This window comes from Bufo gargarizans, chromosome 9, assembly GCF_014858855.1.
Source record: "Bufo gargarizans isolate SCDJY-AF-19 chromosome 9, ASM1485885v1, whole genome shotgun sequence".
Lineage (NCBI taxonomy): Eukaryota > Metazoa > Chordata > Amphibia > Anura > Bufonidae > Bufo > Bufo gargarizans.
Window position 1 is genome coordinate 21,268,765 of NC_058088.1, and position 25,944 is coordinate 21,294,708.

The 25,944-nt window shown below is 43.1% G+C and overlaps 2 protein-coding genes across 2 annotated transcripts in view; one reads left to right on the top strand and one right to left on the bottom strand.

The window, feature by feature from the left end:
* LOC122946019 (HLA class II histocompatibility antigen, DR alpha chain-like) overlaps nucleotides 1–24,336 on the bottom strand; it is a 39,969-nt gene extending 15,633 nt beyond the window's left edge. The window contains exons 1-2 of the mRNA XM_044305303.1: nucleotides 24,188–24,336; nucleotides 2,203–2,448 (exon numbers count right to left, since the gene is read on the bottom strand). Coding sequence (XP_044161238.1) covers nucleotides 2,203–2,448; nucleotides 24,188–24,260 — 319 coding nt within the window. The 5' untranslated portion in view covers nucleotides 24,261–24,336. The remainder of the gene's footprint in view (nucleotides 1–2,202; nucleotides 2,449–24,187) is intronic.
* Nucleotides 24,337–25,306: 970 nt separating this feature from the next.
* The window catches only part of LOC122919317 (H-2 class II histocompatibility antigen, E-S beta chain-like), a 92,199-nt gene continuing 91,561 nt past the window's right edge, over nucleotides 25,307–25,944 (top strand). The window contains exon 1 of the mRNA XM_044268268.1: nucleotides 25,307–25,459. Within this exon, the coding sequence (XP_044124203.1) occupies nucleotides 25,387–25,459 (73 nt within the window). The 5' untranslated portion in view covers nucleotides 25,307–25,386. The remainder of the gene's footprint in view (nucleotides 25,460–25,944) is intronic.

Genomic DNA, 25,944 nt, shown 5'->3' on the forward strand with positions numbered 1-25,944 from the left:
ACATAGCATCATCAGGGGTATATATTCAGTTTTAGATGTAGAGGCACTGTCCAAGTGTTTAGGACCCTGCGTTAGGCCAGCCATACAGAAGATAGCTGCCAACCAAATGCTAGTTATCGATTCCAATTCCTTCATACACATGCTTGCTTTGCTCGACCAAGCTAAAGAGTAAGAGGGGACGAGGCTGCTGCCAGATACCTAAAGCAATGGTTTATATTCTGAAAACAAAAGGATTAGGCAGTTGTAATCCAATCTTATGTCCTTTAATATCTGCCACTGGACCCAAATACACATTAGTTGGTCGGCCGGTGTCACTGAAATTGGCAGGTTTGGCTGATGTACATCTACTATAATGTGCATTCCGAACTTTACTCTCATTGGAAGAGCCTATGGATGTTGGTATACAACAGCCGCTCCCCCATATAATGGCAGCTAAGGGTATTACCTGCGCTTTCTTGGTATCTAGTTGATTTACACTTTATATATCTTGGATGTATCGTCTGAATTTGCCGTTGTATCTTGTATAATTAGGTATCCTTAGGATATATATTTTGATATTTTTTGTCTTTGCCAAGTAAACCATATTAATCCACTTAGCAATTGTATGTTCTGGCAACCCTTGACATGTAGCTTATTAGAATGTTGGTGTAGTGCAGTGTGTAACGTGTGTACGGTATTTCATGCTCTTGTACTACAATGTACTCTATTGTCCAGCCTGCACTGTTGCAGTAATCTTGTATACTATATTTTTACTTGACAACTTATAAAGCTTTTTTAAATAATTCTGATATGTAGTGTTCAGTTTATAGTGGAAATATTAGATCGGTAGTGTTATAGGCGAATACTAATGAGCACTTCCATTAGCACAGGGCAGCAGGAAGAGATGGAAGAGCGCTGGATCTCCAGGGGCCTTCCACCTTCTGAACACACCATCCTGCCCCCCCCCTCCCCCACAGTAATAGTGCTCCTAAAAGTCCCAGCAATAGTAGTAAGTCTCTCCTGGAGAGCCCTTAATAGTAATAGTGCCCCTAGTAGTAATACTGTCCCCCCAGAGGTAATAATGTTGCTCATAGTGCCAATAGCAGTAATATTTTGCATAATCCCCCATAAGTAATAATGCATGTCTATAGTACCCCAGTATTAATAAAGTCCACCACAGTGCCCCAAGTAGTATTAAAGCCCCCACAGTTTGCCTCAGTAGTAAATATACCGCAGTAGTAATGACAACGAACATAGTGGCCCCCAGTAGTACTAAAGTCCCCATAGTATGCCTAAGAAGTAATAATTCCCACCTATAGATCCCCTTATTATGTGTGCCAGTAGAAACAATGCAACATATAGTGCCCCAGTGGCACAAATGCCCCCTTATGTGTGTGCAAGTAGAAAAAAATGTCCTTTATAGTGCCCACAAAGTCCCCATAGTGCTTCCCCAGTAAAACGAAAAATAGCAAACACAGGTACTCACCTGCCGCTGTCAGTAATATGATACAGGATTATGCGTTTCCGCTCCTGCATGCAGCCTGGCTCTGGTGGGGTGACGTCTTCGTGCCAGCCTCCGATAGGCTACAGCCCTCGTACCTGTAGCCTATCAGACTGAACAAGAGTGAAGGGCAGGGAGAATTCTGCTCTGGTTTCCCACTGCAGTGTTCAACTGAATCACCGTCCTGAGGTGAAATGAATAAAACCCTGCTGACTGCTAGTGCAGTCCTGTGTACCCCCTCACCCTCTGGCATGTACCACTAGGGGTATGTGTACGGCAGGGTGAGGACCTCTACTCTAGTGCATCTAAAATGAAAATAAAAACAAAGTTTGCAGTAAGAAAATTTAAAAAAATGCAATCTATGTTTTGTGTCTAGAGCCCCAATGAACAATGTGTAGTCTGACCCTGCAGTCACACCAAGTTCCATCTGTCCCCTACATAGATTTGATAGTTTAGCCAGGAGTAAGGGACATATGGATGGCAAGATGACAACACGATCAGACTACACAAGGTTTATATGTAGTCTGTTACTACGGAGACAGGTTTTCACAGGAGCTTCCTGAACAAAACAATAAGGGGGTTTTAATGAAGAATAATTTTTCATTTTATACTCATTGAAACACTAAAAAATGGCTGTCCAAATTGGTTAACCGATTTAAAAATGTGTGCTACATATACAGCCACATGGAGGATTCTGTTGTGCAAGAATGATCATGTCTTACCACTTTTTGCTTTTGTGTAGTTTGACATTTTCTCACAAATGTCAAGATTATATTTCAAAATACCGATATTCTGCAGAGCTCCAGCTGTATCAAAACTGGCCACCTCTCCAAACTGCGGCAGCCTCCATTTTGTTTCTTTACGCTGCAAGTCAACGTGGAATATCTCATCGCCATCAAACTGAAACATGAACTCCCCTGTTGGCTCCAGAGTCTGGAAGTAGTTTGACTGAGTCAATATGTTTTCAACTGCAAAAAACACAAATGAACCCATCAAGATTTATTAGGAAGATACTTTCCTAACTGCATGGTGTTTCCACATATAAAATCAGCACAAGACAAAATATTAAATATCTGGAACGAAATTATACATCTATAGTAACTGTGCAAAAGCAAAAAGTACCTTTGTTGCACAAAGAAAAAAAAAGTTTAAACTATGGAGCTGATTCATCAGCACAGACGCATCAGTGTGTTTTGGCACTGTACTGTAGATGGGGTCAATAATTTGAGCAGTGGCTGAGGCTATGTCACATCACACTGGTGAAGTACATATACCAGGGGAACACCGGAAATATCTGCTAACAATGAGTTATATTTAGCACAAAAATGTAGTGTGGAATAGCATGCTAAAAAAGTATTTATTAAACATCCTTTTTTTATTATATTTTTTTTTACTACACATTGGGACCCTATGGGTGATGAATGCCCACTCGCACCTTGTCCCTGTCACTCCCATATGACTCCCTGCACTGGTCTTCTGATCGCCATCTGTTAAGTTCCACATGGAACACGGTGCAGACAATAACTGGTCTCAGTGGTAACATGTCACAGCTGATCATGTGCCACTTGGGGACACGTTAATGTTGATTTCAAAACAGGTATTCAAGACTGTGGTGCAAAATAAAAAATAAAAAATTCTGGAATCACCTATAAAAATACCAGGACAGCGCCAGGAAACGTAAAGGTGAAGACGTAATCAAGTAAGCTTATTGTACGAGGAATTAACTAACAAACTTGGTGGAGCTAAAAAAAAAAAAAAACTAAAAATGCAAAGAATATGGAAAGAGTATTTGATGAACTATTTTATAAGTAAAATATAGGTTTACACAGTCGTGTCTAGTAGCTAATATGCTGTGAATTGTACAGTGTACTCTGTTTTGATGCATTTTGGAGCACTGTTTAAATGGTGTTGTTGTTACACAATAATCAATACATGTACAGTACATTATAATTGTTTAAAGAGGTTCTTCACCTTTTTAACAGATTTTGGCTCCCTCAGTCCTGGCAGGACCTGTGGAGGGGAGCATAGTAAACTGCTCTACGCCAATGGGATCTTGCTCCATCGATCCACCGCACTCTGGTTCCCACTAAACTTTTGCATTGAATGGTGGTCATGCGTGCCACTGCAGCCAATGACTGGCCACAGCTGTGACTTGTCCCTCAAGTGGCACATCACAGGGTCACATGCTGCAGCACCCAGTCATTGGCTATAGTGGAACACATGACCCCCATCTGTGTTGGCAATTTACAAGCGGGGACCAGAGTATGGCAAGTGCCGTGGTGGGCAGTAGGCAAGTATGCTTCTCTACACAGGTCTGTCGGGGGGGGGAAGGGGGGAGGTTAGAAATTGTTGAAATGGCGGGAACCCCTTTAAAGTTGTGTGAACACTTCTACTTGACCATATGATTTGGTGTTTCTATGTAAAATTTTTATCGACTGGGTGGTTTACATATTTATGGAGTAGTTAAAGGGGTTGTCAGGGTTCAGAGTTGCGCCCCTTCACCCATTTAGCTTGCACGAGTGGAGCATCGGATCATTTCTTGCTCCAAAGCTCCCCCTTGCTCTGCACTGCATGGCGCAGGGCAATGGCTTTTTATTTACTGCTGGTGACGTACCAGGCTTCTCATGGGTATGCTGGGTGGAGGCGTCGGTGACCGGCATTAATGTGCAGTCTTTAGCGCTGCCCAAGCCCGTAAAACTGCTAAAGGCCACCCATTAGTGCCGTTGACGTCACTGGCTTTCTCTCCGACCACCATACTGGGAGAAAACTGGGTACATCACCGACAGTGCGCCATGCACACATACAGCTAAATGTGTGAAGGGGAGCTTATGTCCCCCTTTAAGGCATGGCCAAATGGAACTAAGGCTACTTTCACAGCTGCATTAGGTGCGGATCCGTGTGGTATCTGCACAGACGGATCCGCACCTATAAATGCAAAAGATGATATCCGTTCAGTACGGATCCGTCTGCATAAACTTAGTTAAAAAAATTCTAAGTCTAAGTGTATGCAGACGGATCCGTCCTGACTTTACATTGAAAGTCAATGGGGGACGGATCAGTTTACAATTGCACCAATATTGTGTCAGGACGGATCCGTTTGGCTCCACAACGCCAGGCAGACACCAAAACACTGCAAGCAGCGTTTTGGTGTCCGCCTATAGAGCGGTATGGAGGGGGAACGGAGCCAAACTGATGCATTCTGAACGGATCCGCATCCATTCAGAATGCATTGGGGCTAAACTGATCCGTTTGGGGCCGCTTGTGAGAGCATTGAAACGGCTCTCACAGGCGGACCCAGAAACGGCAGAGTGAAAGTAGCCTATATTTAACCATGTTCGTCCATACCATAGATTTCAATCCTGCCTATGCCCCTAACAAGGTTACAAAGTTTCCCAAATGTTTTGCCACCTGTGCCATCTTTAATGGCTTAGAAATTCATGCAGCTTACAGCACTATGGATAAATCTCCCCCATTTGTAGTAGAATGAAGAATAAGATGTTACATTATTTTACAATGGAACAAAAACAAAGCAAAGAATGAAAATGTAGCGGCTGTTTTTATCTGAGACATACATTTTAGGTTGTAACTTAACTCTTAGGATAACAGAGGTTTTTTTCATTTTCACCAATCTGTAGTTCTTATTGATACCATTTTGGAGCGTGTGTCACTTTTTGATCACATTTTATTAAGGTCACATTTTGTTAAGAGAAGCAATGAAAAAATTTCAAATTGGCCATTTTGACCCCTTTTTCTGTTACACCATTCGCCGTACTGGAAAAATATTTTTATATTTTAACCCCTTAGGGACCCATGACGTACCGGTACGGCATGGATCCCGAGTCCTTAAGGACCCATGACGTACCGGTACGTCATCTATAGTTCCGATCACCGCCGCCCGGCAGGCGGTAATCGGAACACGGTGCCTGCTCAAATCATATGGGTATGGTAAACTACAGAATCAGGGCCAAAAAATATAGAGTTTTGTTTGGCTGTTAACCCTTGCTTTGTTACTGGGAAAAATCTATTAAAATGGAAAGTTTGGCAACAAATTGAAATTCTGAAATTTCATCTCCATTTGCCAATAACTCCTGTGGAACACCTAAAAGGTTAACTACGTTTGTAAAATCTGTTTTGAATACCTTTAGGGGTGTAGTTTCTTAGATGGGGTCACTTTTATGGAGTTTCTACTCTACGGTTGCATCAGGGGGGCTTCAAATGGGACATGGTGTCAAAAAAAAACAGTCCATCAAAATCTGCCTTCCAAAGACCGTATGGCATTCCTTTCCTTCTGCGCCCTGCCGTGTGCCCGTACAGCAGTTTACGACCACATATGGGGTGTTTCTGTAAACTACAGAATCAGGGCCATAAATATTGAGTTTGGTTTGGCTGTTAACCCTTGCTTTGTAACTGGAAAAAAATTATTAAAATGGAAAAACTGCCAAAAAAGTGAAATTTTGAAATTGTATCTCTATTTTCCATTAATTCTTGTGGAACACCTAAAGGGTTAACAAAGTTTGTAAAATCAGTTTTGAATACCTTGAGGGGTGTAGTTTATAGAATGGGGTCTTTTTTGGGTGGTTTCTATTATGTAAGCCTCACAAAGTGACTTCAGACCTGAACTGGTCCCTAAAATTTTCTTGATTTGCTTCCAAACTTCTAAGCCTTGTAACATCCCCAAAAAATAAAATGTCATTACCAAAATGATCCAAACATGAAGTAGACATATGGGGAATGTAAAGTAATAACTATTTTTGCAGGTATTACTATGTATTATAGAAGTAGAGAAATTGAAACTTGGAAATAAGCAATTTTTTACAACTTTTTGGTAAATTTGGTATTTTTTTACTTCATTTTACCAGCGTCATGAAGTACAATATGTGACGAAAAAACTATCTCAGAACGGCCTGGATAAGTCTAAACGTTTTAAAGTTATCAGCACTTAAAGTGACACTGGTCAGATTTGCAAAAAATGGCCAAGTCCGTAAGGTGAAATGGGGCCGAGTCCTTAAGGGGTTAAGGACCCGTGACTTACATGTACATCATAACTGGACGTGACTTAAGGACGTACATGTACGTCACGAGGTCCGCGGGGCTCTGGGGAACAATTGGGGGGAACCGCGGCATCATGCCTGTTCTTACCAGCAGGCAGCCATGCCCCCTTGCAGCCTCGATCGCTGCTATTGACCATATTCCACAGACATGCGCATCACAGCTCCGGCTGCATTACGGTGTCATCGGAAGGTGATCGGTGCTGAACAAGTCACCTGTTTCCTCCTAGGTGAGGCAGGGGACACCAGTGTTTTGGGTCCCCTGCTAGCGCTGCTATTGGCTAGAACAACGCTCCAGCAGCACAGGAAGAGGCAGAACTTCCCTGCATGCAGCCATTCTAGCCAGTGACTGCATGCAGAGAGGTTCTGTGCTTCTCTGTGCTGCTTGTTGGCTTGCTTGGACTTGTGGTGCACACCACAGCGATTTAACCCATTTCCTGCTGAAAAGGAAGAAGAACAACATCTGGAATAGCTGCACACTTTTTTTTTTTTTTTTTTATGGACGTGCACTTTTTTTGGTATTTAATTTATTTATTTTTTTCTTTTTGGGTAAAAAAAGAACTGGTAGTTAGGGCTTTATATACAGTTGCAAGAAAAAGTATGTGAACCCTTTGGAATGATATGGATTTCTGCACAAATTGGTCATAAAATGTGATCTGATCTTCATCTAAGGCTACTTTCACACTAGCGTTCGGGTGTCCGCTTGTGAGTTCCGTTTGAAGGGGCTCACAAGCGGACCCGAACGCATCCGTACTGCCCTAATGCATTCTGAGTGGACGCGGATCCGCTCAGAATGCATCAGTCTGGCAGCGTTCAGCCTCCGCTCCACTCAGCAGGCGGACACCTGAACGCTGCTTGCAGCGTTCGGGTGTCCGTCTGGGCGTGCGGAGGTGAGCGGATCCGTCCAGACTTACAATGTAAGTCAATGGGGACGGATCCGTTTGAAGATGACACACTATGGCTCAATCTTCAAACGGATCCGTCCCCCATTGACTTTACATTGAAAGTCTGGACAGATCCGTCTGAGCAACTTTCACACTTAGACATTTTTTAACATTATAATGCAGATGGATCCGTACTGAACGGAGCCACCGCCTGCATTATATGAGCGGATCCGTCTCAGATGTGAAAGTAGCCTAAGTCACAACAATAGACAATCCCAGTCTGCTTAAACTAATAACACACAAAGAATTAAATGTTACCATGTTTTTATTGAACACACCATGTAAACATTCACAGTGCAGGTGGAAAAAGTATGTGAACCCTTGGATTTAATAACTGGTTGAACCTCCTTTGGCAGCAATAACTTCAACCAAACGTTTCCTGTAGTTGCAGATCAGACGTGCACAACGGTCAGGAGTAATTCTTGACCATTCCTCTTTACAGAACTGTTTCAGTTCAGCAATATTCTTGGGATGTCTGGTGTGAATCGCTTTCTTGAGGTCATGCCACAGCATCTCAATCGGGTTGAGGTCAGGACTCTGACTGGGCCACTCCAGAAGGCGTATTTTCTTCTGTTTAAGCCATTCTGTTGTTGATTTACGTCTATTCTTAGGGTCGTTGTCCTGTTGCAACACCCATCTTCTGTTGAGCTTCAAGGGCTTTTGTCACCCCCCAAAAGTAATTTTTTTTTTTTGGGCTAATTAAAATCTTTATACTGCGATTTTTCAATATATAGGGCTCTTACCTTTTTCTGTGGCTTAGTTTCTTTAAAAACCGCACTTTTATAATATGTAAATTACCTCTCTACCAGCAAGTAGGGCGTCTACTTGCTGGTAGCTGCTGCATCCTCCTTTCAAAAAAATGCCCCCTCCTCCTGTTGATTGACAGGGCCAGCGAGTGCTCTCCTCCTCCAGCTGGCCCTGTCTGCAATTCAAATCCCACGCCTGCACCTCATTCGGCGCAGGCGCTCTGAGAGAAGGACGCTTGTCTCCTCAGCACTTCCTCAGTGCGCCTGCGCTGATGACATCTTCTCTTTCGGGTGACGTCATCAGCGCAGGCGCACTGAGGAAGTGCTGAGGAAGCGAGTGTCCTTCTCTCAGAGCGCCTGCGCCGAATAAGGTGCAGGCGCGGAATTTGAATTGCAGACAGGGCCAGCCGGAGGAGGAGAGCACTCGCTGGCCCTGTCAATCAACAGGAGGAGGGGGCGTTTTTTTGAAAGGAGGATGCGGCGGCTACCAGCAAGTAGACGCCCTACTTGCTGGTAGAGGGGTAATTAACATATTATAAAAGTGCGGTTTTTAAAGAAACTAGCCAACAGAAAAGGGTAAGAGCCCTATATATTGAAAAATCGCAGTATAAAGATTTTAATTAGCCTTAAAAAATATATATATATTACATTTGGGGGGTGACAGAAGCCCTTTCAGCTTGTGTACAGATGGCCTTAAGTTCTCCTGCAAAATGTCTTCATAAACTTGGGAATTCATTTTTCCTTCGATGATAGCAATCCGTCCAGGCCCTGACGCAGCAAAGCAGCCCCAAACCATGATGCCCCCACCACCATACTTCACAGTTGGGATGAGGTTTTGATGTTGGTGTGCTGTGCCTCTTTTTCTCCACACATAGTGTTGTGTGTTTCTTCCAAACAACTCAACTTTGGTTTCATCTGTCCACAGAATATTTTGCCAGTGCTGCTGTGGAACATCCAGGTGCTCTTGTGCAAACTGTAAACGTGCAGCAATGTTTTTTTTGGACAGCAGTGGTTTCCTCAGTGGCATCCTGCCATGAAATCCATTCTTGTTTAGTGTTTTACGTATCGTAGATTCGCTAACAGGGATGTTAGCATATGCCAGAGACTTTTGTAAGTCTTTAATTCCTAACTACAATGACAATGCACAGTGCCCACCCCAAAATGACCCAACATTTGACCGTCTGTTCAAAGTTAGGCCTGTCATTGACCACTTCAGCAGCAAGTTTGCTGAGGTGTACAACCCAGATAAAAATGTCAGTGTAAATGAGTCCGTTACTGTTCAAAAGGAGGATTAGATTCCGTCAATACCTGGCTAGCAAACGGGCAAGGTATGGCATAAAAATATACAAACTCTGTGAGAGTAGCTCTGGCTTGCAGCACAGTGCGCAAAAATCAGAGAGGCCTCCCTAGATCCCTGGTAGGGCAACCACTGAGAATGGGTGGAACTTAAGTAAGGCTCTCCTCCATGAGAACATGCTGGTGGTTAAGTGCAAGGACAAGAAGGACATCCTTGTACTGACCATCATTCACACTAATGCCAGCTCCCCTGCTGCTGTACGAGGTACCACTTCCACTGTCCCCAAACCAGTTTGCATCCTTGATTACAACAGGCACTTGGGAGGGGTGGATCTTGCAGATCAACTTATGAAGCCCTACAGTGCCACACGAAAAACTAAAGTGTGGAACAAAAAGCTGGCCGTGCACATTCTACAGATGGCAATCTGCAATGCGTACATCCTGTTTTCAATCTTCAGGCCACACAGGAACTTTCCTTCAGTTCCAAGAGGTGGTTATCAAGGCCCTGATTTTTCAAACCGAGGCCGGGGAGGGTCCCAGTACTTCAGGAAGTCATGGTGCCCGTGACGTACCAGGGCAACATTTTCCAGGTTAAGTCCCCCAGACAGCAAGGAAGGGAAGGACCTAAAAAATTGCAGGGTGTGTTTCAAAAGGGGGAAAAGGAAACCTGCTCTGAAAAACCTGGCCTGTGCATGCAGGAGTTTTTTAGAATATATTACTCATCCATGGAGTATTAATTTAATGGCATCCTTTATGCTCCCTATAATATTTCCACTTTATATCTTTGATTTAGTCCACATCCCTTGCATATCCAACAAACCACTCCATATTATTTTCTGTGAGATACCTGTTTGCTGAAAAGTACCCTTTCCACCACTTAAAATGTTCGTACAGGGGCGCTCTTTTCGAAATGTGTTCACTCCTTGGTTTTTTTTCATTTCTGGGGACCTCAGGAAATGTATTTAATGTGACATGGCACCTAAAATCCATGTCTGTTTATTCAGGCCTGCAAAAAACAGTTTTTGCACTTTGCCTCTAGAGACCTGCTGTGTGCCAATACAGCAGGCTACAAGCGCGTATGGGGTGTTTGCGAAAAGGGGAGAAAATGGGGAGCATTTTCTCCTTTAAACCCTTGTAAAAGTAAAAAAATTGGGGTCTGCTAGTAATTTTTAATTTTTACAAATGTGTGCTTTGAAATCCTTTCTCTAGTATTTCTGTCTTCTGTGAGACACCTATTTGCTGAAAAGTACCCTTTCCACCACTTAAAATGTTCGTACAGGGGTGCTCTTTCTGGAATGAGGTCACTTCCTGGGGTTTTTCTTTTTTGGGGACCTCAGGAATTTATTTAATGCGACATGGCACCCAAAATACATGTCTGCCAATGATGTGCCCATACATCATTTCTTGAGCGCATATGGGGTGTTGGTGTATTTGGGGGGAAATGTGAAATTGAAAATGTGGGTGTAAAGCAAAATTTTTGATTCTTCATTTTTCACAGCCAAGCATTTCCTAATTCTGTAAAACGCCTGATGGGTAAAAGAGCTCACTACACACCTTGAAATATTCCTTGAGGGGTGTAGTTTCTGTAATGGGGTAACTTTTTGGAGGTTTGCACTGTAGGGTCTTCACATGCGACATAGCTCCCAATTACCATTCCATCTAAATCCGCTCTCCAAAAGCCATATGGTGCTCCTTCCACTCTGAAGCGTGCTGTGCGCCCATACATCAGTTTTTGAGCACACATGGGGTGTTTCTGTAAACTCCTGATTCAGGGTAGAATAGTTTTTGAGTTTGTTTGGCTGCAAACCCTTGATGTGTTGCAGAAAAAAAATCTATTAAAATTTAAAATCTGCTAAAAAAAGTGAAATTTTGAAATTTTATTGCCATTTTTATTTAATTCTCATGGGGCACCTAAAGGGTTAACAAAGTTTGTAAAATCAGTTTTGAATACCTTGAGGGGTGTAGTTTCTAAAATGGGGTGAATTATGGGTGGTTTCTAATATGTAAACCCCAGAAAGTGACTGCATAACTAAACTGGTCCTGAAAAAATTGTGGTTTGGAAAAGTTCTTACAAATTTTAAGATTTGCTTCTAAACTTCTAAGCCTTCTAACTTCCCAAAAAATTAAAATGTAATTTTCTAAATGATCCAAACATGAAGTAGACATATGGGGAATGTAAAGTAATAACTATTTTTGGAGGTATCAGTATCTATTATAAAATTAGAGAAATTGAAATTTGGAAATTTGCTAATTTTTCAAATACTACACAAATATATGATCTGCACACCAATGTAGTGGTCTTTTCCTTGATTATTAAAATAATTTTATATATTTGAACTGGAGTGCCATGGATATTCCTACCCTTAGATGAAGTACAATATGTGACAAGAAAACATTCTCAGACTGGCCTGGATAAGTAAAAGCGTTTTAAAGTTATTACCACAAAGTGACACTGGTCAGATTTGCTAAAAATGGCCTGGTCCTTAAAGGGGTTATCCAAGTAATTTTTTTGTTCTTTCTATGTTCCTAACTGGGCAAATGTAACAGCTTTCCAATTCACTCCCTTTATCTCCAGTGCCTGGTTTTTCAGATCTCACTGAGGGTCACATGACCTGTGATGTCGGCTTCTCTCCCTGCTCTGATAATGTTAGTTTACAAACCTGTAAACAAGACGTCACTGTGCTGGCCACGCCCCCCCCCCCCCCCCCCTCTTCACTGCCGGGCTGCTCTCTATCCTAGGATTCTTAACCCCTTCAGCTGCACAGACTCAGGGCTGAAGTGTTTACTGTGCAGGCAGTGAGGAGACAAATGCTGGGCACAGGAGCTGAAAGAGAAGTTCTGCAAAGCATTACAGGTAGGGGAAAGATCCTGTGTGTATTAGCAGTGTCATTATATAAGTGGAACTTGTAAATCTACACTTACAAGTTGCTGTTTTCTCCCAGCACTCAGGGCAGCTCTTGTATCCACTCCCTTAGCAGTGTCATTATACAGCTTGGACTTGTAGTCCTACACATACAACATGCTGCAGAGTCTCCCAGCATGCAGACATGTCACTCAGGGCAGCTCTTGTATTCACTCCCTTAGCAGTGTCATTATACAGCTGGGACTTGTAGTCCTACGCATACAACATGCTGCTGAGTCTCCCAGCATGCAGACATGTCACTCAGGGCAGCTCTTGTATCCACTCCCTTAGCAGTGTCATTATACAGCTTGGACTTGTAGTCCTACACATACAACATGCTGCAGAGTCTCCCAGCATGCAGACATGTCACTCAGGGCAGCTCTTGTATTCACTCCCTTAGCAGTGTCATTATACAGCTGGGACTTGTAGTCCTACGCATACAACATGCTGCTGAGTCTCCCAGCATGCAGACATGTCACTCAGGGCAGCTCTTGTATTCACTCCCTTAGCAGTGTCATTATACAGCTGGGACTTGTAGTCCTACGCATACAACATGCTGCTGAGTATCCCGGCAGTCAGACATGTTACTCAGGGCAGCACTTGTATTCACTCCCTTAGCAGAGCAGGGGGAGGGGCAGAGATAGTTTTTATTGCATGTAAACAAAGGGCCAGAAGAGAACCAGGGAAATGAGGAAATATATTTTTTTGCATAAAACTTGCTTAGCTCAGTCATATATCAGATTTTCAGTGCTATATTATTTTTTTCATAACTCGGAAAACCCCTTTAAGGTGAAAAATGGCAGGGTCCCTAAGGGGTTAATAGTATGGGTGTTTTCGGTCACGGTGATACCCATGATGTTTATATTTTTTGTTATTTAGGTATTTAATTTTTTATTGTACGGAAAGGGGGTTGATTTAAACTTTATTTTTTTTAAATGTTATATATTTTGAAGTTTTTTACTTTTTTGTAATGATTTTGAAGCTCATATATTAGTGTACAAAATGCATTATGCAGGATTTTTAAAATTAATTTATTACTGACTATGTTGGCCTGCCACCTGGTAGTCAAAATAAGAATGTCAGCATGAATGCCTTCAGCCTCTACTGCGAGGCTGAGCGCATTTAAATCAATTACCGGCATCCTCATTGGCCTCACTTGATCACTGCATCTAAAGGCTTTAATTACAGCGACCGGTTGTGGTAATTAGCCGTGGGTCTCTGCTGTTTGAAACAACAGGAACCTGCCAGGTATGATGCCCACTGCACGTGTGAGCGGGCGCAATGTTTTCCTATTGCTCCAGTGCCGTACATGTAGCGAAAGGGTTAATGGGGTTGTCTTTTTCCGAGATATGCATCAGAGAATTTTATGCTCCAATGCTCTCCCTTGCGGTTCAGCGCAGGACAAGGGCTTTTCCATTAGATCCAGTGATGTACTGGGTCTCTGCTAGGTGGAGGCTTCCCCCTAGCAGTGTTCCCAGTGACGTCACTGGCACTAATGGGTGGGCTTTAGCGCTGCCATAGCCTGTAAAACTGCTAGGGCAGGTTAAGCACGCCAATTAGTGCCGGTGACGTCACCAGGAACACTGCTAGGGGGAAGCCTCCACCTAGCAGTGTGAGTCTGTAAACAGAAAAGCGCTTGTCCTGCACTATACCACGCAGGACAAAGGAGAGCATCAGAGCATGAAATGCTCCGATGCTCATCTCTGAGAGGCTGCCTGAGTGAAGAAAGGAATATGTCCGGGTTCCTAGCGATATGCCCCCATTGTCTAAGATGGCAAAACCCCTTTAACCACTTCAGCCCCGCTAGCTGAAACCCCCTTCATGACCAGAGCACTTTTTACACTTCGGCATTACACTCCTTTCACCGTTTATCACTCGGTCATGCAACTTACCACCCAAATGAATTTTACCTCCTTTTCTTCTCACTAATAGAGCTTTCATTTGGTGGTATTTTATTGCTGCTGACATTTTAACTTTTTTTGTTATTAATCAAAATGTAACGATTTTTTTGCAAAAAAATGAAATTTTTCACTTTCAGCTGTAAAATTTTGCAAAAAAAACGACATCCATATATAAATTTTTCGCCAAATTTATAGTTCTACATGTCTTTGATAAAAAAAAATGTTTGGGCAAAAAAAAAATGGTTTGGGTAAAAGTTATAGCGTTTACACACTATGGTACAAAAATGTGAATTGCCGCTTTTTGAAACAGCTCTGACTTTCTGAGCACCTGTCATGATTCCTGAGGTTCTACAATGCCCAGACAGTAGAAAAACCCCACAAATGACCCCATTTCGGAAAGTAGACACCCTAAGGTATTCGCTGATGGGCATAGTGAGTTCATAGAACTTTTTATTTTTTGTCACAAGTTAGCGGAAAATGATGATGATTTTTTATTTAATTTTTTTTCTTACAAAGTCTCATATTCCACTAACTTGTGACAAAAAAAAAAAATTCTAGGAACTCACCATGCCCCTCACAGAATACCTTGGGGTGTCTTCTTTCCAAAATGGGGTCACTTGTGGGGTAGTTATACTGCCCTGGCAATTTAGGGGCCCAAATGTGTGAGAAGAACTTTGCAATCAAAATGTGTAAAAAATGACCGGTGAAATCCGAAAGGTGCACTTTGGAATATGTGCCCCTTTGCCCACCTTGGCAGCAAAAAAGTGTCACACATCTGGTATCGCCGTACTCAGGAGAAGTTGGGGAATGTGTTTTGGGGTTTCATTTTACATATACCCATGCTGGGTGAGAGAAATATCTTGGCAAAAGACAACTTTTCCCATTTTTTTATACAAAGTTGGCATTTGACCAAGATATTTTTCTCACCCAGCATGGGTATATGTAAAATGACACCCCAAAACACATTCCCCAACTTCTCCTGAGTACGGCGATACCAGATGTGTCACACTTTTTTGCTGCCAAGGTGGGCAAAGGGGCACATATTCCAAAGTGCGCCTTTCGGATTTTGCAGGCCATTTTTTACACATTTTGATTGCAAGGTACTTCTCACACATTTGGGCCCCTAAATTGCCAGGGCAGTATAACTACGCCACAAGTGACCCCATTTTGGAAAGAAGACACCCCAAGGTATTCCGTGAGGGGCACTGCGAGTTCCTAGAATTTATTTATTTTTGTCACAAGTTAGCGGAAAATGATGATTTTTTTTTTTTCTCTTTTTTCCTTACAAAGTCTCATATTCCACTAACTTGCGACAAAAAATAAAAAAATCTAGGAACTCGCCATGCCCCTCACGGAATACCTTGGGGTGTCTTCTTTCCAAAATGGGGTCACTTGTGGCGTAGTTATACTGCCCTGGCAATTTAGGGGCCCAGATGTGTGAGAAGTACTTTGCAATCAAAATGTGTAAAAAATGACCGGTGAAATCCGAAAGGTGCACTTTGGAATATGTGCCCCTTTGCCCACCTTGGCATCAAAAAAGTGTGACACATCTGGTATCGCCGTACTCAGGAGAAGTTGGGGAATGTCTTTTGTGGTGTCATTTTACATATACCCATGCTGGGTGAGAGAAATATCTTGGCAAAAGACAACTTTTCCCATTTTTTTTATACAAAGTTGGCATTTGACCAAGATATTTTTTTCACCCAGCATGGGTATATGTAAAATGACACCCCAAAACACATTCCCCAACTTCTCCTAAGTACGGCGATACCAGATGTGTGACACTTTTTTGCAGCCTAGATGCGCAAAGGTGCCCAAATTCCTTTTAGGAGGGCATTTTTAGACATTTGGATCCCAGACTTCTTCTCACGCTTTAGGGCCCCTAAAAAGCCAGGGCAGTATAAATACCCCACATGTGACCCCACTTTGGAAAGAAGACACCCCAAGGTATCCAATGAGGGGCCTGACAAGTTCATAGAATTTTTTTTTTTTTCGCATAAGTTAGCGGAAATTGATTTTTTATTTTTTTTCTCACAAAGTCTCACTTTCCGCTAACTTAGGACAAAAATTTAAATCTTTCATGGACTCAATATGCCCCTTAGCGAATACCTTGGGGTGTCTTCTTTCCAAAATGGGGTCAGTTGTGGGGTGTTTGTACTGCCCTGGCATTTGAGGGTCTCCGCAATCATTACATGTATGGCCAGCATTAGGAGTTTCTGCTATTCTCCTTATATTGAGCATACAGGTAATGAGATTTTTTTTTTCCGTTCAGCCTCTGGGCTGAAAGAAAAAAATGAACGGCACAGATTTCTTCATTCGCATCGATCAATGTGGATGAAAAAATCTCTGCCAAAAAAAAAAAATGGAGGGGAAAGGCGTCTGCCAGGACATAGGAGCTCCGCCCTACATCCATACCCACTTAGCTCGTATGCCCTGGCAAACCAGATTTCTCCATTCACATCAATCGATGTGGATGAATAAATCATTGCCGGGATTTTTTTTTTTTATATATATATATATATATATATATATATACAAAGTGTTTGCCAAAGCATAGGAACGCCGCCTCCTCCTCAGCTCGTATGCCTCGGCAAACGTATCTGTTACTGCAGAGTAGAAATCTCGTCTTGCAGCGCTGCATACACCGACTTGCGTGTAATCTGACAGCAGCGCAATGCTTCTGTCAGAATACACATCGGTGCTGCAGCTAGTAGATCGGTTGGTCCACCTGGAAGGTAAAAAAACAAAAAAAACAGGCCGCAACGCAATAATTTTATTAACTTTGCAACAGAACATATAAACTTTAACTTTTTTAACTGAACATTAACCTTTTTGCTTACTGGTGTTTTTTTTTTTTGTTTGTTTTTTTACCTTTATAGAACAAACCTCTCCTTCCCCATGGGTCAATGTGCAAAGCGCAAATCGCCCAAAGATGTGGCGAAGTGCGTTATGCACTTTGTCCCATGTGAAAGGAGACGTTTGCAGCAGCTGTGAGTGAATGGGCCCTAATAGCCCTGTGTGCCTGTCCTGTGAGATGCAATCCCTATGCTAAGTGTACCTGTGTGTGGTACTTCCGGAAACACTCTCCAAAGCATAGGGCAGGGTGGTCAGGACAGTCAGGACAGAAATAGCGGGTGTCACGCCTTATTCCACTCCTGCTACAGACACGACATCTTTTTCGCTCGTGTAGACGGCTAACTACACTGGTGGATGGGGCCACGGAACCTCCTGGGTACAGGAGGTTCTCGATGATCTCTTCCTGAAATTTGAGGAAGGATCCAGTTCTCCCAGCCTTACTGTAGAGAACAAAACTATTGTACAGAGCCAATTGAATTAAATATACAGACACCTTCTTATACCAGCGTCTGGTTCTGCGGGAAACTAAATACGGAGACAACATCTGGTCATTGAAGTCCACCCCTCCCATGTGAAGGTTATAGTCGTGGACTGAGAGGGGCTTTTCAATGACACGGGTTGCTCGCTCAATTTGTATTGTCGTGTCTGCGTGAATGGAGGAGAGCATGTAAACGTCACGCTTGTCTCTCCATTTCACCGCGAGCAGTTCTTCGTTACACAGTGCGGCCCTCTGCCCCCTTGCAAGACGGGTGGTAACGAGCCGTTGGGGGAAGCCCGCGCGACTAGTTCGCGCGGTACCACAGGCGCCAATCCGTTCTCGAAACACATGCCTGAAGAGGGCCACACTTGTGTAAAAATTGTCCACATAAAGATGGCACCCATTGCCGAATAAGGGTGACACCAAGTCCCAAACTGTCTTCCCACTGCTCCCCAGGTAGTCAGGGCAACCGACCGGCTCCAGGGTCTGATCTTTTCCCTCATAGATCCGAAATTTGTGGGTATAGCCTGTGGCCCTTTCACAGAGCTTATACAATTTGACCCCATACCGGGCGCGCTTGCTTGGGATGTATTGTTTGAAGCCAAGGCGCCCGGTAAAATGTATCAGGGACTCGTCTACGCAGATGTTTTGCTCTGGGGTTAACAAATCTGCAAATTTCTGGTTGAAATGGTCTATGAGGGGCCGAATTTTGTGGAGCCGGTCAAAAGCAGGGTGGCCTCTGGGACGGGAGGCGGTGTTGTCACTAAAGTGCAGGAATGGATCCGCAGGATTTACTTTATGCTGTTAAAAACAAAGCAGGGCGCACCATAGGGTAATACCGTTGGTAGACAGATAAAATAAATGGTTGCAGTACAGGGCTCACCTTTTGTGGTTGTGCAATTTGTAGGCACAACTCTAGTAAAAGCTTGTCAATGACTGCGATGGAGTCACGGTTCACTGGTGGATCTGCAGCCGCGGAGGGATGACTTCTTGTCGGAGATCCCTGAAGTCTCCAAGAAGTGGTAGGATACAGATATAAATAGATAAAATATCCCAGGGCGCAAGAATCCAGTCCAGATAGTAATAGTAAATAGACACGTATTTATTGCAGAAGTACAACGCGTTTCGGGGAGTAGTTCCCCTTCATCAGGTACATAACACTGCAGTGTTATGTACCTGATGAAGGGGAACTACTCCCCGAAACGCGTTGTACTTCTGCAATAAATACGTGTCTATTTACTATTACTATCTTTACTGGATTCTTGCGCCGTGGGATATTTTATCTATTTATATCTGTATCCTACTAAAGTGCAGGAAACGCAGGATGGCCTCAAAACGTGCCCTGGACATGGCAGCAGAGAACATGGGCATGTGATGAATCGGGTTCGTGGACCAATATGACCGCAATTCATGCTTTTTTGTCAGGCCCATGTTGTGGAGGAGGCCCAGAAAAGTTTTAATTTCGGAAACTTGGACTGGTTTCCACCGGAAAGGCTGGGCATAAAAGCTTCCCGGGTTAGCGGTGATAAATTGTGTGGCATACCTGTTTGTTTCGGCCACAACTATGTCTAAGAGCTCCGCAGTCAAGAACAGCTCAACAAATCCCAGGGCCGAACCGATCTGAGCTGTCTCAACCCGAACTCCAGACTGGGCAGTGAAAGGGAAAACTACAGGTGCGGCTGAAGTTGGGGACTGCCAATCAGGGTTTGCCAGCACCTCTGGGATTCTAGGGGCTCTGCGGGCACGTCTTTGCGGTGGCTGCGACGGGGTCACTACTGCACGTGCCACCGTACCAGCTTCAACTGCCCTTCTGGTGCTCGCTACTTCACCAGGTTGTACGGCAGTGCTGGTACTAGGTCCAGGAAGGGCTGGGCTGCTGGTGTATGCCTCACCACGTAATCCGACAGCACCAGCCCCACTCTGCTGCTCTTGAAGCGGATCCTGCGCAACCTGTGGTCTAGCGACACAGGGCCGGTTACGCCTGGTGCTATCAGGGACCTCAACCTCCTCGTCCGAACTTTGGGTCAGAGAGCCACTGCTTTCTACAGGTTCGTATTCTGACCCGCTAGATTCGTCAGATGAGGGTTCCCACTCTTCATCCGACTGGGTCAGAAGCCTGTAGGCCTCTTCAGAAGAATACCCCCTGTTAGACATGTGGGCAACTAAATTTAGGGGTATTCCCTGAGACTACCCAAGAAAAAAAAAGCAAGCCTGTCTTTCAAAGGGGAGGCTAGCGAAGTACCGGAGGCCGCTGCGGTTGATAGAAAATATCAAAACTGATTTTTTTATCGCCGCAGTGCGTGTAAAGTGATTGTGCAGTGATCCAAAAAAAATTTTTTTTTGTCACTGCGGTGGGGCGGGCGTGGGCGAACGCACGTGTGGGCGACCGATCAGGCCTGATCGGGCAAACACTGCGTTTTGGGTGGAGGGCGAACTAAAGTGACACTAGTACTATTATAGATCTGACCGTGATCAGTTTTGATCACTTCCAGATACTATAAAAGTACAAATGCTGATTAGCGATACGCTAATCAGCGAATAACGGACTGCGGTGCGGTGGGCTGGGCGCTAACTGATCGCTAACTACCTAACCAAGGGGCCTAAACTATACCTAAAACCTAACGGTCAATACCAGTGAAAAAAAAAAGTGACAGTTTACACTGATCACTTTTTTCCTTTCACTAGTGATTGACAGGGGCGATCAAAGGGGTGATCAAAGGGTTAATTAGGGTTCAGGGGGGTGATCTGGGGCTAAGTGTAGTGTTTGGTGTACTCACTGTGAAGCCTGCTCCTCTGCTGGATCCAACCGACGAAAAGAACCAGCAGAGGAGCAGGCAGCCATATAACAGATCATATTTACAAATATGATCTGATATATGGCCTCTGATTGTTTTTTTTAAAAATCGCCAGCCTGCCAGCCGCGATCATTGGCTGGCAGGCTGGTGACCCGACCCCCCCCTCTACGAAATGCCGGCGCGAACTGCGCATGCGCGGCCGCCTATTCGCGTCATCTCGCGTCTCGCGAGATGACGCGTACATGCGTGACTGTGCGCAGCGCTGCCGCCTCCGGACCGCACATCTGCGTTAGGCGGTCCGGAGGTGGTTAAGTATCAACACATCTGTAAAAAACAAAAGGCTTTCAGAAAATGGTGGCAAACCTTTTTTCCCAAAAACGCTTTTATTAAAATAAGGGTAATAAATATTGAGTTTTATTCGGCTGCTAACCCTTGTTGTCAAATAAACTAAAATGTAAACTCTGCAAAAAAGTGAAATTTAGAAATGTCTTTAATTCTTGTGGAACACCTAAAGGGTTAACAAAGTTTGTAAAATCCTATTTGAATAGAGCTGCAATTTCTAAAATGGGGTAATTTATGGGTGGTTTCTATTATGTAAGCCCCAAAAAGTGACTTCATAACTGAATTGGTACTTTAAAAAGTGTGTTTTGGAAATTTTGTTAAAAATCTACAATTCTACATCCATAGGAAAATAAAATTACATTTACAAAATGATGCCAACATAGAAGACTTATGGAGAATGTAAAGTATTAACATTTTATGAGGTATCGCTGTCTTAAATGCAGTGGAATTCAAATATGACAAAATTGGGAATTTTACCAAATTTTGGGTACATTTTTTTTTTTATAAATAAAGATTAAACATATCGACTCAAATTTAACAATGTCATGAAGTCGGCACTCCGGCTTGTGGCAGTGCACCTGGACCTGGAAGTCTTTTTAGAAAGCAGATGATCCTGGCATTTGCTTTCTTCAATATGCTATTATAATCACAACATCAGTTTGTTAACTCTGGACAGGCCGAAGCACATCCTTTGTAACAACGTATCTTTTCAGGTCCTTTTCAGATTAATCGAAAATGGCATAGCGCCATTTTAATGCACATGTCGATGAAAGAAGAAAAAAACACTTGGAAGGAAGAAGGGGGTCTCACATGAAGTGGGGGTGGGGGGCGTTTTTCCTGATGAGCTCCCAGGCCTACCGCTACCCTGGAGCCAATCAGTGATGCAGCAGACAGGAAGGTGCCCTAGCAGAACGTCATTCTCTGCCGGGCTGTGAATAAGGGTGGCTGTTTGTGACGGTGTCTGCCAGGAAAACAAGTCTTAGGGAGTCAGGGAGAGTGGCAAAACAATCCAGGATAGTCAGAAATCAATCAAGCTTGTATTCTACTGCCAGGGACAGTGAAAGGCTAGGATTACAATGAAGAAGAAGAAGAAGAAGAAGAAGAATTTTGTGTGTAAAATAGGGACAAGCAAGGAAGCTGTCAGCCAGGGAGTAAGACATGAGGAGCTAAGGCTGAGTGTGCTTCCTAGTAGAACTGCAGCAAACCTCAAAAGCAGCAGTCTGCAAGAAAATACTTTTTTTCCCCATTTTAACATAAATACATGTCTAGAATAGCATATAGAATACTAGTGACAGGTCATCTCACATATAAATTTTTTTTTTTTTTTTTTGGGGGGGGGGGTTAGTTTAAAAAACCACATACATCAGTGATTGAGAATGAAATATTAGGGCGAAATCCATTTATTATCCACACACACAGTTGCTATTTTGTTTTTTGAGAGGGGAGAGTAATTATTTTAAATTAAACCAGCATATAGGGGATAAGTACACCAATACACAGGGTAGGGCAACAATTATAATGTGTGTGTTAACGTGAAATTAAGTCATCAGTCAGGCCTCAGTCATCCATTTCCATATATATTTAGTTTCCACATGGTTGGAATTTTATCTTTTAGGGGGGACTTGTTTAATTTAATTAAACCAGCATATAGGTGATCAGTACACTAATACACAGGGTAGGGCAACAAATTAACTGTGAGTAATCACGTGAAATTGAGCATCTGAACTGGTCCTTAATCATCCGTTTACTTTCATTTAATTCTCCACACGGTTGGAATTTGATTTTTTTGGGACTTGTTCAATTTAATTAAATTAGCATATAGGGGATCAGTATTTTTTTTTTTAATGCACTTATGTAACATAGTAACATAGTACATAAGGCCGAAAAAAGACATTTGTCCATCCAGTTCGGCCTGTTATCCCGCAAGTTGATCCAGAGGAAGACTCCTCTCTAGTAGCTATAGCCTGTAATATTATTACACTCCAGAAATACATCCAGGCCCCTCTTGAATTCCTTTATTGTACTCACCATCACCACCTCCTCAGGCAGAGAGCTCCATAGTCTCACTGCTCTTACCGTAAAGAATCCTTTTCTATGTTTGTGTACAAACCTTCTTTCCTCCAGACGCAGAGGATGTCCCCTGATCATAGTCACAGTCCTGGGGATAAATAGCGCTTCTATATTCCGCATTGCTTTACAAACATTAGCATCACACCCGTCCCCAATGGCGCTCACAATCTAAGTTCCCTATCAGTATGCGTTTGGAGTGTGGGAGAAAACCCACGCAAACAAGGGGAGAACATACAAACTCCATGCCGATGTGTCCTTGTTCACACATTTCCAATCATTTTTTATTTTTTTTGTGTGTGCAAGTCACAAGTCATGAGCAACTTCTACTCCACCGACTAGAGGGGTTGCCTCATTTCAGCAAGTGTCATTTGTCATGTAGAGAAAGTTTATACCCAGCATTTACTAATGTATCGTGATTGTCTATATTGCTTTCTTTGCTGGCTGGATTCATTTTGCCATCACATTATACACTGCTCGTTTCCATGGTTACAGACCACCCTGCAATCCAGCAGTGGTGGTCGTGCTTGTACACTATAGGAAAAAGTGCTGGCCTTGCTGGTGGCCAGGACTGTGGGAACACACATAGGCTGATGCTTTTATCTATAGTGTACAAGCACGACCACCGCTGCTGCATTGCAGGGTGGTCATAATCATGGAAACGAACAGTCTATAATGCGATAGAAAAATGAATCCAGCCAGCAGAGGAAGCCATATGGACAATCACAATAGTAAGTGCCTTATATGAACTTTCTCTACATTATAAATGCTATTTGCTGAACTGAGACAACCCCTTTAAAGGTAAGTCGTTCGTGACATGCTAATCACCTTCAACTTTTCTGTGAGTTGGTTGTGTTTTTACAGCCAAATTAGAGCTCTAAATTAAACCTGACAGCCAGGTGTAGACAAGTTACACATTTTTTTTGTGGTGCGACATGTCAGCCCCAGCCTCAAGGATGCACTTCTCTCTCTGAGAGGTCTTATATGCTTAGGTAATGTTCCCTACATTTCAATTGTCTACAGTGTCACGAAATCCTGGGTTATCAGCATCATGGGTCATCTGGATTACTGTTATACATTATGTGCTATGTAAATTATTGAATACAAAAAACAATCGAGAACCCCTTTTTGCAGAACTTTTATTAGCTTGTAACAAAACTGAACTTAATCTGTTTTTTACAAGTGCTTTTTGCATCTGCGTTTTTGCATTTTTAGGTCCTACAGAGAAAACACATAAATGTGTCCACCTATCTCCGTCTATCCCAGCCCGGCTATAACATCTACTGTAACTTTCCTTCCTATCAGCAGATAAGTCTCCAGATTTCCACTTACCTTTCACTGCTTGGCTGGTGTGCACATACAATATACACAGGAGCCCCAGAGTGAGGAGTTTTCTGGGAGACATTGTTGTGGCAGAAGGACACGACTCGTCCACAACTGTCCTGATGAACTTCTGTTCTTCCCATACAGCACAGTGCAGATAGTTCTGCTGGAAGCCCAATCCTGCCTCTCTCTGCCAATAGGAAGCTCTGAAGAGCGTGACATCACAGTTACCGGGTAGACTGTTCCTGCTCAGTGATGTCTTAGACTTAGACAAAAGCAAAAAGCATAAAAGGCAAAATAAGCAACAAACAAAATAATAAAAAAATAGTGTAATGAGTCTCAAGATAAGAGATTAGCAAAGTTCTCAACTTCGATTCAGTTGCTTCGCCAAATTTCACAAATAAATTTGCATTAAATATAGAAAATCCTCCGGCACTCCAGCAATGTCTTTTCAGATGCTTTTAATATTTAAGTATCAGTGAGTCTCCATACAGTATCATTATATCCAGAACAATTATTAATCATTTAAGCCACATGTAATGTTCCGAACATTGACCTTTTTCAACGGTATCTGTGGCGATGCAGCAGCCGCATGGTCCTGGATCAAATTTGGCTTCGCAGCAAATTGAATTTTCCCTGAAATTCGGATCGAATTCCACTTCGTGAACTTAGAATTTGCTCAAAACTACTCAAGATGGAAAACCTACCTAAGGTGGGCGCGATGCCTTCTCCTGATCAGTGGGCTTATTATAATCTTTGCTATTGCAGTCTGCTGCCAGTGACCTCTTTGTACACCTTTGCCTGGCACGGTTTATTTCTTTTGCTTATGTAGCACTGACATATTCTACAATTCTACACATTTTACAGGCATAATCATAACCCACACAAACCTAGGGAGAACAGACTCCTTTCATTGCCTTTTGATACAAATCTGAGCAAAGTTCTTGTGAACAAGTCCAATAGGTGAGCACTAGGAGGCGCCAGTTCTCTCTTTTTCTATTAGTAACATGATAAAGAGTAAAGCACACTTAGAGAAAGACTCTCCCTGGTAACAAATGACCAGTCATATCAGCGCTTGGATTGGTCCATACTAAAGAAAAAATATATCTCGCTCCCTGCAGACGCCTCATATTTCTGTCATACATTTATTTGTTCCACTTGCTTCAGTCACAGTTTTACATCGTGTGAGAAGCCGAGAACCAGAAGACATGGGGATGTTATATTGTATCAGCTTCATATTTTTCATATTACTTATCAGACTTGACTTCTGCAGATTGTCAGGTGAGTCACCTTTAATTGAATTCCTGTTAATAACCCTCAAAGAATTTTCTATATTTTTTATCATCTGACATGTCAAAGGCAGAAGACAAGGTCTGAGATGGATGGCAAACAGCTTCACTTTTCTGCCAGTCTCGTAGTGCTAAATGGAGGGTAGCCGCGAATGTGCAGCTGCACTCCTTCAATTCAGGGACCATGTTCTGGAGATAGGAGCTCGTCCAAGAGGTGGGACCTGCATCTAGCTGACATTTATGACATATCATAGCGAAATACCACAAATGTTGGGATATGGAACAACCCCTTTAAAGGGGTTTTCCCATCTCAGACAATAGGGGCATATAGCTAGGATGGGACCCGCACCTATATCGAGAAAGGAGCCCCGAAAGTGAAGGAGGGCACACTGCGCATGCCCAGCCGCACTCCATTGATTTCTATAGGGCCGCCGAAAATAGCAGAACCAGATGCTGTCTGCCCCATAGAAATAAATG